The sequence below is a fragment of the Oncorhynchus mykiss genome, chromosome 25 (genome assembly GCF_057628025.1).
Source record: "Oncorhynchus mykiss isolate SJ-2025 chromosome 25, ASM5762802v1, whole genome shotgun sequence".
NCBI classification, from domain to species: Eukaryota; Metazoa; Chordata; class Actinopteri; order Salmoniformes; family Salmonidae; genus Oncorhynchus; species Oncorhynchus mykiss.
The window spans coordinates 53,522,792-53,534,637 of NC_143046.1; the positions used below are offsets into that span (position 1 = coordinate 53,522,792).

The window sequence follows — 11,846 nt, forward strand, 5'->3', positions numbered from 1 at the left end:
TTATGAGATTTCTGTGGTTTGAATTTGGCGCCCTCTATTTTCATTGGTAGTTGTCATACCTATCCTGATATCGGGATTGCAGCCATAACAGGTTTTAACAAGATGTTTATCTTTCATTTGCTGTATTGGACTTGTTAATGTGTGAAAGTTACATATTTCCCAAAAATACTTTTGAATTTCGCTTGCTGCCTTTTCAGCGGAATGTTGACAAGGGGTTCCGCTAGCAGAATGCTTGCCCTAGAAAGGTTAAACAAAACAAAAAGAGACCTACAAGCAGTTGTTACAACAACAAGAAAATAGCTTCAAGTGTTTTGTTCAAATTCTCGTGGATTCTACTAATAGAAGAAAGGACGACCTGACCAGAGAGGTCCAGGACCTGAAGAACAGTTTGCAGTTATCCCAGGGTCAGCTTGACGAATTGTTGAAACAGGAGAATGGCAAGATGACAGCAATCTGTAAGTCAATGAGAGAGGACATCAGTTCTGTGTGTGAATCCATGATAACAATGACAGTCTGATTGATCTATCTTGAGAGACAGTCAAGGCAAAACAACACGGTTGTGGACGGAATTGCAGAATCTCCACATGAGACCTGGATGGAGCCTGAGGACAAAGTGACATCAGATAACATTCATATATTAGCCATTTCTGAGACTCACTTAGATAATTCATTTGATGATACATCAGTAGCAATACAAGGATATAACATTTATAGAAGAGACAAAAATGCTTATGGGGGAGGTGTTGCTGTATATATTCAGAGCCATATCCCTGTAATGCTTAGAGAAGATCTTATGTCAAGTGTTATTGAAGTGTTGTGGCTGCAGGTTCACTTGGCATATCTAAAGACTTTTCTTTTGGGGTGTTTCTATAGGCCACCAAGTGAAAAACAGTCAGTATCTAAATAATATGTGTGAAATGGTTGATAGTGTATGTGGTGTAAGAGAGGTCTACTGTCTCGTGGACCTGAATTGTGACTGGTTTTCATCAAGCTGTCCACTCAAGAGGAAACGTCTTTCTGTAACCAGCGCCTGTAATCTGGTTCAGGTTATAAATCAACCTACTAGGGTGTTTACAAACACTACAGGAACAAGATCATCCACATGTATCGATCACATATTTACTAACACTGTAGAACTTTGTTCCAAAGCTACAGTATATCCGTACCCATTGGATGCAGTGATCACAATATAGTGTCTATATTCAGGAAAGCCAAATTTCCAACAGCTGTGCCTAAAATAGTGTATAAAAGATCAAACAAAAGATTTTGCTGTGACTCTTATGTGGATGATGTTAAAAATATTTGTTGGTCTGATGTGATTAATGAGGAGCATCCAGACGCTGCACTTGATTTAATTTATGAAATTGCTGCTTCCAGTTATTGATAAACATGCACTTCTTAAGAAACTGACTGTTAGAACTGTTCAGGCTCCATGGATTGACGAGGTATTGAAAAACTGTATGGTTGAAAGAGATGGGACAAAAGGAGTGGCTAATAAGTCTGGCTGCACATCTGACTGTTTTACTTACTGCAAATTGAGAAATTATGTGACTAAACTCAACAAAAAGAAGAAGAAACTGTATTATGAAGCCAAGATCAATAATATAAAGAATGATGAGCACTTTACATTAAATTATGGGTAGAAAGACAAATTCAACTCCATCTTTCATCGAATCAGATGGCTTATTCATCACAAAACCATTTGATGTTGCCAATTATTTTGATTATTATTTAATTGGCAACGTGGGCAAACTTAAGCAGGAAATGCCCACGACAAACAGTGAGCAATTATATTCATGCATAAAAAAAACAAATAATGAAAGGAAAGCAGTGCAAGTCTGAATTTTGTAAAGTTAGTGTGGGAGAGGTGGAAAACTGTTGTTTAAGACCAATAATGACAAACCTCCAGGCATTGACAACTTAGATGGAAAGCTACTGAAGATGGTAACTGACTCTAGCCACTCCTATGTGTCATATTTTTACAGTGCCTTGCGAAAGTATTCGGCCCCCTTGAACTTTGCGACATTTTGCCACATTTCAGGCTTCAAACATAAAGATATAAAACTGTATTTTTTTGTGAAGAATCAACAACAAGTGGGACACAATCATGAAGTGGAACGACATTTATTGGATATTTCAAACTTTTTTAACAAATCAAAAACTGAAAAATTGGGCGTGCAAAATTATTCAGCCCCCTTAAGTTAATACTTTGTAGTGCCACCTTTTGCTGCGATTACAGCTGTAAGTCGCTTGGGGTATGTCTCTATCAGTTTTGCACATCGAGAGACTGACATTTTTTCCCATTCCTGCTTGCAAAACAGCTCGAGCTCAGTGAGGTTGGATGGAGAGCATTTGTGAACAGCAGTTTTCAGTTCTTTCCACAGATTCTCGATTGGATTCAGGTCTGGACTTTGACTTGGCCATTCTAACACCTGGATATGTTTATTTTTGAACCATTTCATTGTAGATTTTGCTTTATGTTTTGGATCATTGTCTTGTTGGAAGACAAATCTCCGTCCCAGTCTCAGGTCTTTTGCAGACTCCATCAGGTTATCTTCCAGAATGGTCCTGTATTTGTCTCAATCCATCTTCCCATCAATTTTAACCATCTTCCCTGTCCCTGCTGAAGAAAAGCAGGCCCAAACCATGATGCTGCCACCACCATGTTTGACAGTGGGGATGTGTGTTCAGGGTGATGAGCTGTGTTGCTTTTACGCCAAACATAACGTTTTGCATTGTTGCCAAAAAGTTCAATTTTGGTTTCATCTGACCAGAGCACCTTCTTCCACATGTTTGGTGTGTCTCCCAGGTGGCTTGTGGCAAACTTTAAACAACACTTTTTATGGATATCTTCAAGAAATGGCTTTCTTCTTGCCACTCTTCCATAAAGGCCAGATTTGTGCAATATACGACTGATTGTTGTCCTATGGACAGAGTCTCCCACCTCAGCTGTAGATCTCTGCAGTTCATCCAGAGTGGTCATGGGCCTCTTGGCTGCATCTCTGATCAGTCTTCTCCTTGTATGAGCTGAAAGTTTAGAGGGACGGCCAGGTCTTGGTAGATTTGCAGTGGTCTGATACTCCTTCCATTTCAATATTATCGCTTGCACAGTGCTCCTTGGGATGTTTAAAGCTTGGGAAATCTTTTTGTATCCAAATCCGGCTTTAAACTTCTTCACAACAGTATCTCGGACCTGCCTGGTGTGTTCCTTGTTCTTCATGATGCTCTCTGCGCTTTTGACGGACCTCTGAGACTATCACAGTGCAGGTGCATTTATACGGAGACTTGATTACACACAGGTGGATTGTATTTATCATCATTAGTCATTTAGGTCAACATTGGATCATTCAGAGATCCTCACTGAACTTCTGGAGAGAGTTTGCTGCACTGAAAGTAAAGGGGCTGAATAATTTTGCACGCCCAATTTTTCAGTTTTTGATTTGTTAAAAAAGTTTGAAATATCCAATAAATGTCGTTCCACTTCATGATTGTGTCCCACTTGTTGTTGATTCTTCACAAAAAAATACAGTTTTATATCTTTATGTTTGAAGCCTGAAATGTGGCAAAGGGTCGCAAAGTTCAAGGGGGCCGAATACTTTCGCAAGGCACTGTAAATCTGAGCCTAGAGGAAAGTCTTTGTCCTCAGGCCTGGAGGGAAGCCAAAGTAATTATGCTACCCAAGAGTGGTAAAGCGGCCTGTACTGGTTCTAACAGCAGGCCTATAAGCTTGCTGCCAGGTCTTAGCAAACTGTAGGAATAAATTGTGTTTGACCAAATACAATTTTATTTCTCTGTAAACAAATGAACCACATACTTTCAGCATGCTTATAGAGAACGGCACTCAACATGTACTGCACTAACACCAATGACTGATGATTGGTTGAAAGAAATTGATAATAAGAATATGGTGGGAGCTGTACTGTTAGATTTCAGTGCAGCCTTTGATATTATTGACCATAACCTGTTGTTGAAAAACTTAAGTGCTATGGCTTTTCAACCTCTTCCATATCATGAATTCGGAGCTATCTATCTAATAGAAGAAAGGGTTTTCTTTAATTGATGTGTCTCTAATGTCAAACATGTAAAGTGTGGTGTACCGCAGGGCAGCTCTCTAGGCCCTCTACTCTTTTCTATTTTTTACCAATGACCTGCCACTGGCATTAAACAAAGCATGCGTGTCCATGTATGCTGATGATACATTTTAGTCCCCAAATCTAGAACAAATTATTGCATGGAACTTCCTTCCATCTCATATTGCTCAAATAAACAGCAAACCTGTTTTTAAAAAAAAACAGATAAAGCAACACATCCTGGCACAACGCCTCTCCCCTATTTGACCTAGATAGTGTCAGGAGTTGTTCCGGTTTTGGTCACTAGATGCCCCCATTGTGCTTTTTGACCCTTTTGTTTTCCCTTGTTCCCAGTTATTATTTGCACATGTGCCTCGTTTCCCTTGATTGTATTTAAACCCTTAGTTTTACTCAGTTCTTTGCTCTGTGTTTGAATGTTGGCACCCAGCCCCAGTGATGCTGTGAACATTTGTTGCGCCAGTTGGACTCTCTTGTGGTACTCTGTTTTTATTCTTGTTTATTTATTTTTGATTATCTTTTGAGGCTTTTTCTGCTGTACCTACCACCTTGTGGATTTACCTTTTTGCCATGGAGGATCACCTTTGTTCTCTTGGAATTACTTTTGACGTTGTGGATTTATATTTTTGCCTGAAGAACTTTCCTTTTACTTCATTAAAACACTGTCTCAAGGACTGCTGTGTCTGCCTCATCTTCTGGGTTCTAACGACTATTCGTGGCTCAGTTTGCTACGGGACTGTTTCTCACACCGGAGACCCGGGTTCGTAACCGGGTCCTGACAGATAGTTTGTGTGTATGCATTGATATGTAGGCTACGTGTGCCTTTTTAAATGTATGTAGTTCTGTCCTTGAGTGGTTCTTGTCTAATGATGTTCTGTATTACGTTTCATGTTTGGTGTGGACCCCAGGAAGAGTAGCTGCTGCATTTGCAACAGCTAATGGGGATCCTAATAAAATACCAAAACTAATATTGAGTTGCTTCAACTTTTGACCTTTTGCCTCAATTCGTCAGGGCATGGACTCGGTGTCGAAAGCGTTCCGCTGGCTTATTTTGACTCCAATGCTTCCCACAGTTGTGTCAAGTTTGCTGGATGTCCTTTGGGTGGTGGACCATTCTTGATACACACTGGAGTGTGAAAAATCCAGCAGCATTACAGTTCTTGACACACTCAAAGGCACTTAAATATTTTGTCTTGCCCATTCACCCTCTCAATGGCACATATACACAATCCATGTCTTAAGGCTTACTAAAAATATTTAACTTGTCTCCTCCCCTTCATCTACAATGACTTAAGTGACATCAATAAGGGATCATAGCTTTTACCTGGTCAGTCTGTCTACACTCAGTGTAGAGGTAGGCATCTGGATGGTAGACTTGTTCTCATTGAAACTCATTACCCCTCCTACACCAATAGGAGTCACAGGCAGGAACCATTGGACTGTGGCTTCACATTTTATTTCAATATACTGTACCTCTCTATTTAGGTTCATGGCATGACATTGAAACAATTTCGTTGATTCAAACATATCAGTTGAATATCAACATTGAAAGAAGGTCAAATAAAAGGTAAAATACAAAATTCAAAATAATTTCAACCAATAGATATTGACTATAGGATGAAAAATATTTCTGTGGGATTTTCAATGCAATTTCAACATATGCATAGTTCTGATTGTTGAAATTACTTTGTAACAACCTGTTTGAGTCATTGTAAATTGAAGTTAACTTAATTTCAATGTTTACTACGCTGGTTAAAAATATGAAAACGGTAGTGATTGACTTTTTCCCACATAGATTCCCCGTCACAAACGGCTGACAAATTACATTGAAACAACGTTGACTCAACCACTGTGTGCCCAGTGGGTTTACAGTAGCTTATGCAGATTCATTTGTTGCCAGGGAACAGGACGTAATTAATTTTTAGGTTCAATCCAAAGGTAAATGCTGTCTCCTACATAGAGAAGTCAGGCTCCTCGAATGTGGATAATGTTTAATCAGTTGGATACAATAAGCTGATGCCACAGGTGAAAAAAAAGTCCACATTTCACTCACTGCAACTCCCCCTCCCCACACATTACACCTAGAGCAACTTGACAACTCCTACACATAAACAAATGCAGCCACATAGAGAGACACAGTAAGACTGAATCTTTATATACGTATTTCTCTATTGTACTGTACCACAGACGTGTTAAGGAAGGTCCGCCTCTGTATGTGACACTTCTGTAACAATTTACCATGTCTTTCCCAGTCCAATGGGGCCTTATAATCCACTGCTTAACTTTAATCCACGGATTAATTACCTTATGTCTTTCATCCAAAGAAGGACCAGTTCTTATTCTTTAGAGACTCGTTCATTTGTCTCAAACATGTATGATAAGTCTGTTCCTTTGGGGTCTGTAATATCCCAACCCAAACCCTCATTTATAATGAGTTTCATAGTCCTTGGAATATTTTATTCAATTTTTTTAATGCATGCATACATTTCTAGTAAGGAAATATCTGAAAGATGTATGGCACTTCATAAGCATGTCAATGAAGTTCCAATGTACAACAAATGTACAGAGACCAAACACAATGAGCATGTGTTTACAACATGAACAAATGCCACAGTACAGAGTTTATGTGAATAGACACTATATTCTCATACCGGTATTTACTAAGAATTGCGAGAGACCCATTTCGATATCCACATTTTTCCGCGACCCCATCCTGTAAAAAAAAGTTATGTAATCAACGGCTAATGTTTACTTTTTAAATTGGGTATATGACAGTTATTACAAATCAGTCTGATAGTACTTTTGACAGTATTTCATGCTGAAGGAAGTATGGTTTGAAGTGACTGAAATGCATCAGAAAGGTATTGGGAAGTTCAGAAGATCATCAGGCAACCGTTTAGTATGATTTTCTATGTAGAAAAGAAGTTCAATAACCATGTTTTGATCCAACCATTTCATGCAGATTAATTAACTGATGCATGAAAAAAATCTAAACAGGCAGAAGGAACCATGAATTGCCTGTATAATTGTATAAATGCCGACAGACAATTTGTTCATTAGACATGATGGGATATATTTGTGTGGGTAAAATTAATTATGAGAAAAATGAATGTGGAAACGCCTTTATGTACAACTATTGATATACTGTAATAACCATCATCACTCTATGTTGTGTGGTCCGCCCATTATGACTCGGGAAATCATGCAGTTTATTAAACAAGATTAAATAAATTATGATGAACTTCACAGGGAGGTGAATGTGCAAGGTGATGAGTTTGATGCTCCTTTTCAATAAATATTGAAAGTCATATTCTGGTGACATGATGATCGATGTTTGGCTTCCGTTTGACAAAAACAACCTTATTTAGGCTACTTATGTATTGATTTTTACCTTACTTTTTTTCTCACTCTGTTCGCGATGCGCAATGCAGAGAACACCGGAATAAGAATTCTCATTTAATTACCATAGTGAATTATTTTAATGTTTGTTTGTGTCAATTAATCACATACGGGATGGGTTGCCAATTGGCGATTTCACATGAAAATAAAATGTCATTCATTCGTACAAATAATCTCGCCCTTAACCCATTTAACTTGTACTTTTAATACGGTACATGGGGATTGAACGGCAAAAGTTACTTTTATGTGTACTACATCATCATGCACATCATTTTATCCTCAACAATTCAGTTTGATGGCGCATATTGTTTTAGGCAGATTTGAGAATATTCGCATGAAAATCTGTTACAAATTGGATGGAAAACTAGCGAATGATGTTATTTTCTCCACAGTCTGACTTAGTACCTGGTCTTGTCCACTCTGTTCTAATGAGGCTTGTGGGCATTGTAGAGGGAAACCGAAGACGCATACATGTTCCTGAGTCTTATCTTTCAGTGAAGGGAATCATAATATTTTGTAGTTTATACCCCCCCAAAAAATAGAACCACATTAAAAAATAGAACCACATTAATTACAACTGACGTAACCCCTGTTTTATGAACCAAGCACAATTATTTATTTTTTTCTTCAGAGTTTCTCTCGCAATCCCATTTTCAAATCAGGAGACCCCACGTTTGGGAAACACTGGGTTATGATATATTTTGTATGTACAATACTCGCATTCCCTTAGTAGCATCTCTTGAACTTGATGAGTTTGTGGAAGGCCTGTTTGAACTCGTCATTGAAGGCAGTGTAGATAACGGGATTGATGAGCGAGTTTAGGTAGCCAAGCCAGGTGAACACGTCGAAGAGCACTGGGTGGAACCAGCATTCTTTGCAGATGGCCAGTACCAGGGTGACCACGAAAAAGGGTAGCCAACACACGATGAAGGCTCCCAGGATGATGCCTAGCGTCTTGGTGGCCTTCTTCTCCCGGGCGCTGCACAGACGTTTCCTCTCCAGCACACTGTCTGCCAGCTTCACCGTCACGCAGTTATTGAAGAGAGGCGACCCACCACTGCTTCCTCCACCTCCGTTTCCTGCCACTCCTCCCGTGTTGCCTCCCCCTCCGGGGTGCAGGTGGCCCTCTTGGTTGGAGGCGGAGTTGATGGAGCAAATGGAGGAGCCGGCCGACGTCTGGATGAGCTGGGCCGTGGTGAAACGCTTGCCGCACGACACTGGTGTCTTAAAGATGCGTGAGCGGGCTGCCACGTAGATCCGGCCGTAGAGGATGATCAGCAACACAGTGGGAACATAGAACGCCCCGAAGGTGGAGTAGAGCGTGTAGGAGATCTGATCCGTGTTCACTATGCACTCCATCACCTCCTCGTTGGCCTTGGCCTGCCTCCAGAAGAGCGGCGGCATGGAGATGGAGATGGAGATCACCCATACCACCGTTATCATCAGGCCCGCTCGACGCATTGTCCGGCGCTTGGAGTACTCCAGGGCGTCAGTGATGGCCCAGTAGCGGTCCAGCGCGATGACGCACAGGTGCAGGATGGAGGCAGTGCAGAAGGTGATGTCCGATGACAGCCAGATGTCGCAGACAATCTGCCCCAGGGCCCAGGTCTTACTCACTGTGTACAAGATGCTGATAGGCATGACCAGGATGGACACCAGCAGGTCTGTCACAGCCAGCGAGCCAATCAGAAAGTTGGCTGGCGTGTGTAGCTTCCGAGTCAGGAATATGGTGGCGATGACAAAGGCATTGGACAGCACGGTGGCCAGGGTGACGATTGCCAGGATGGCTGACAGGAAGATCTGGAGCCCCAGGAGAGTGGCTTTGTCCCATAGTGCCTCTGTGGGTTCAGAGCTCTCCGTGGCGTTGGTGAAGAACGGATCAACGGAGCTATTATCCTGATCCATCTTGCCTTTCCCCTTTAACCCTTTGTTCAAGGTCTAGATGTGCCACATGACCACAATCAAATCAGGGCCTATGCTTTCCTTTGTCTTCTCGGCATGGTGTGAGGGCTGCATTGATGGGTGTCACTGTTGGTTGTCACACGTATCCATGGGACCTGATGGATCCTTTATCCATAATTTCAGTCTTGGAGACACACTGGGTTCTGAGACAAAATCTCCAAAATTGAGATTTACAAAAAAGTTGATTGCTATTTAGTTTCATATTAGAGCTTTTGATTATGCTCGTACCATTTCAATGCATAACCAATAAAGCCATTATAGTTGCTGAATCACTGTCCATTTCAGCAGACACACTAATATTGGTTTGATTCGGCAGTCTGGCTGAGTGACATTAAACACTGATTTGTATTCTGCTTGTCTCATCAAACTCTGTTTTCTCTCTCGCCCAAGCTCTTATCTCCACTCCAGCCAGGCCGAGCACAACACCTCAGACCCTGACTTCCTATCAACTGCTGCTTTCATGGTCTCCTCCTGTTTCAATAACTCTCAGTGGGTAAAATCTACACTGAAAGATTATGGTGATACACAGGGTTGGCTCACTCTGTACTCATTTTAAGCTGAACCAGGGTTCATTTAATTTGTGCTCAGCTCCAAAGCCTGGGCGGTCCAGTCTTGTTGGTATTGAGGGTTAACTAGAATGTTAACATGATCCACATCAAGGGGGGAAAAGTCTGCTTCACTTCTTCATTTCAAATGTTTTTGGCTTGGCCTTAGAAATTCACCACTCAATGCGATAAAGAACAAGGCATTTGCAGATTCCCAGTTGGATGAAGCACAGCATGTGCTAATATTGATTTTTGATGTGTGTTCAATGTTTTCCTGTCAAAGCTTTGTTGGTCAGTTAAGCATTCAGGTGTGATGTCCAGATGGGAAGTAACAGTACTGCACAGCTTTTGTTCTGATTTTGCTTCCCGAAAGTCCAAGCTTCAATTGAAGCATGACAACCTTAGAATGGGAAAGATAGAGAAAGAAAGTGTGCATTAGAAGTACATACGAGTCACCATTTCAAACCGCCAACAATCCCACCTACATAAAATATTCTACATGCAGTGCATGCACATAAGAATGAACAATATGTGAGCTCGACCTCTGGCATCTCATGCTATGAGGCATATTTCTACCTCAACCCTTATGTTCAGCCATTACATACATGCAAGATTGATAATACAATATCAAAGGGGAGTGGAAACAGTAGGCTTTAGAACACCAGCTAACTGTACCTGTAAATCACCATATTGGCATTGTTGTATAACCGGAAGGAGAGTTTTGGAATTCCAGAATTTACTCAGACCATGACCTCTGCATGCATTAATGAGCAATATTTGCTGGTGTCAACCCATATCTGAAAACATGATACATATTTTGAAAGCTGAGAAACAGCCCTTTCAAATGATATAACATACAATAGCACGACATCAATCAAATGGTAATCAGTCGAGAGAAACACCTGTGAAAATGTGTACTGTATCTTAAACAAAAATCTGTTCCTAATGAAGGTGGAGAAAAAAACTTAGAGCATGTTGCATCTTCTTTATGTTGTAAGGCTTGATCATCTGAAATCAGAATAGTAATACCCTTTACAGTGAATGAGTTACAGCTGTTTTATTTTCTGGAAATGTATGGAATATTCTGTGATCAAACATTTTCTCATATACATAGTATATTAAACACATACAGTACCAGTCAGAAGTTTGGACACACCTATTCATCCAAGTGTTTTTATTTTTACTATTTGCTACATTGTAGAATAATAGTGAAGACATCAAAACTATGAAATAACACATGGAATCCTGTAGTAACCAAAAAAGTGTTAAACAAATCAAAATATATTTCAAATGTGAGATTCTTCAAAGTAGCCACCCTTTGCCTTGATGATAGCTTTGCAAACTCGTGGCATTCTCTCAACCAGCTTCATGAGTAATGCTTTTCCAACAGTCTTGAAGGAGTTCCCCCATATGCTGAGCACTTGTTGGCTGCTTTTCCTTCACTCTGCAGTCAAACTCATCCCAAACCATCTCAATTGGGTTGAGGTCAGGTGATTGTGGAGGCCAGGTCATCTGATACAGCACTCTCCTTGGTCAAATAGCCCTTACACAGCCTGGAGGTGTGCTTTGGGTCATTGGCCTGTTGAAAAACAAATGATAGTCCCAGTAAGTGCAAACCAGGTGGGATGGCGCATCGCTGCAGAATGCTGTGGTAACCATGCCAGTTAAGTGTGCCTTGAATTCTAAATAAATCACACAGTGTCACCAGAAAAGCACCCCCATACCATCACACCTCCTCCTGCATGCTTCACGGTGGGAACTACACATGCGGAGATCCTCCATTCACCTACTCTGCGTCTCACAAAGACACAGCGTTGGAACCAATAATCTAATTTGGACTCAGACCAAAGGA

At 40.8% G+C, this 11,846-nt stretch overlaps 1 protein-coding gene across 1 annotated transcript; it reads right to left on the reverse strand.

Annotated features, from left to right (window-relative positions):
• Positions 1-5,528: 5,528 nt before the first annotated feature.
• Positions 5,529-10,379, reverse strand: LOC110505286 (5-hydroxytryptamine receptor 1D-like). The gene has a single exon (XM_021584430.3). The coding sequence runs from the start codon at positions 9,390-9,392 to the stop codon at positions 8,214-8,216; it is 1,179 nt and encodes a 392-aa protein (XP_021440105.2). The 5' UTR covers positions 9,393-10,379; the 3' UTR covers positions 5,529-8,213.
• Positions 10,380-11,846: the final 1,467 nt, after the last annotated feature.

Bases quoted from the DNA above. Each gene is read 5' to 3' on its own strand.
- LOC110505286 (XM_021584430.3), bottom strand. From the start codon at position 9,392: ATGGATCAGGATAATAGCTCCGTTGATCCGTTCTTCACCAACGCCACG.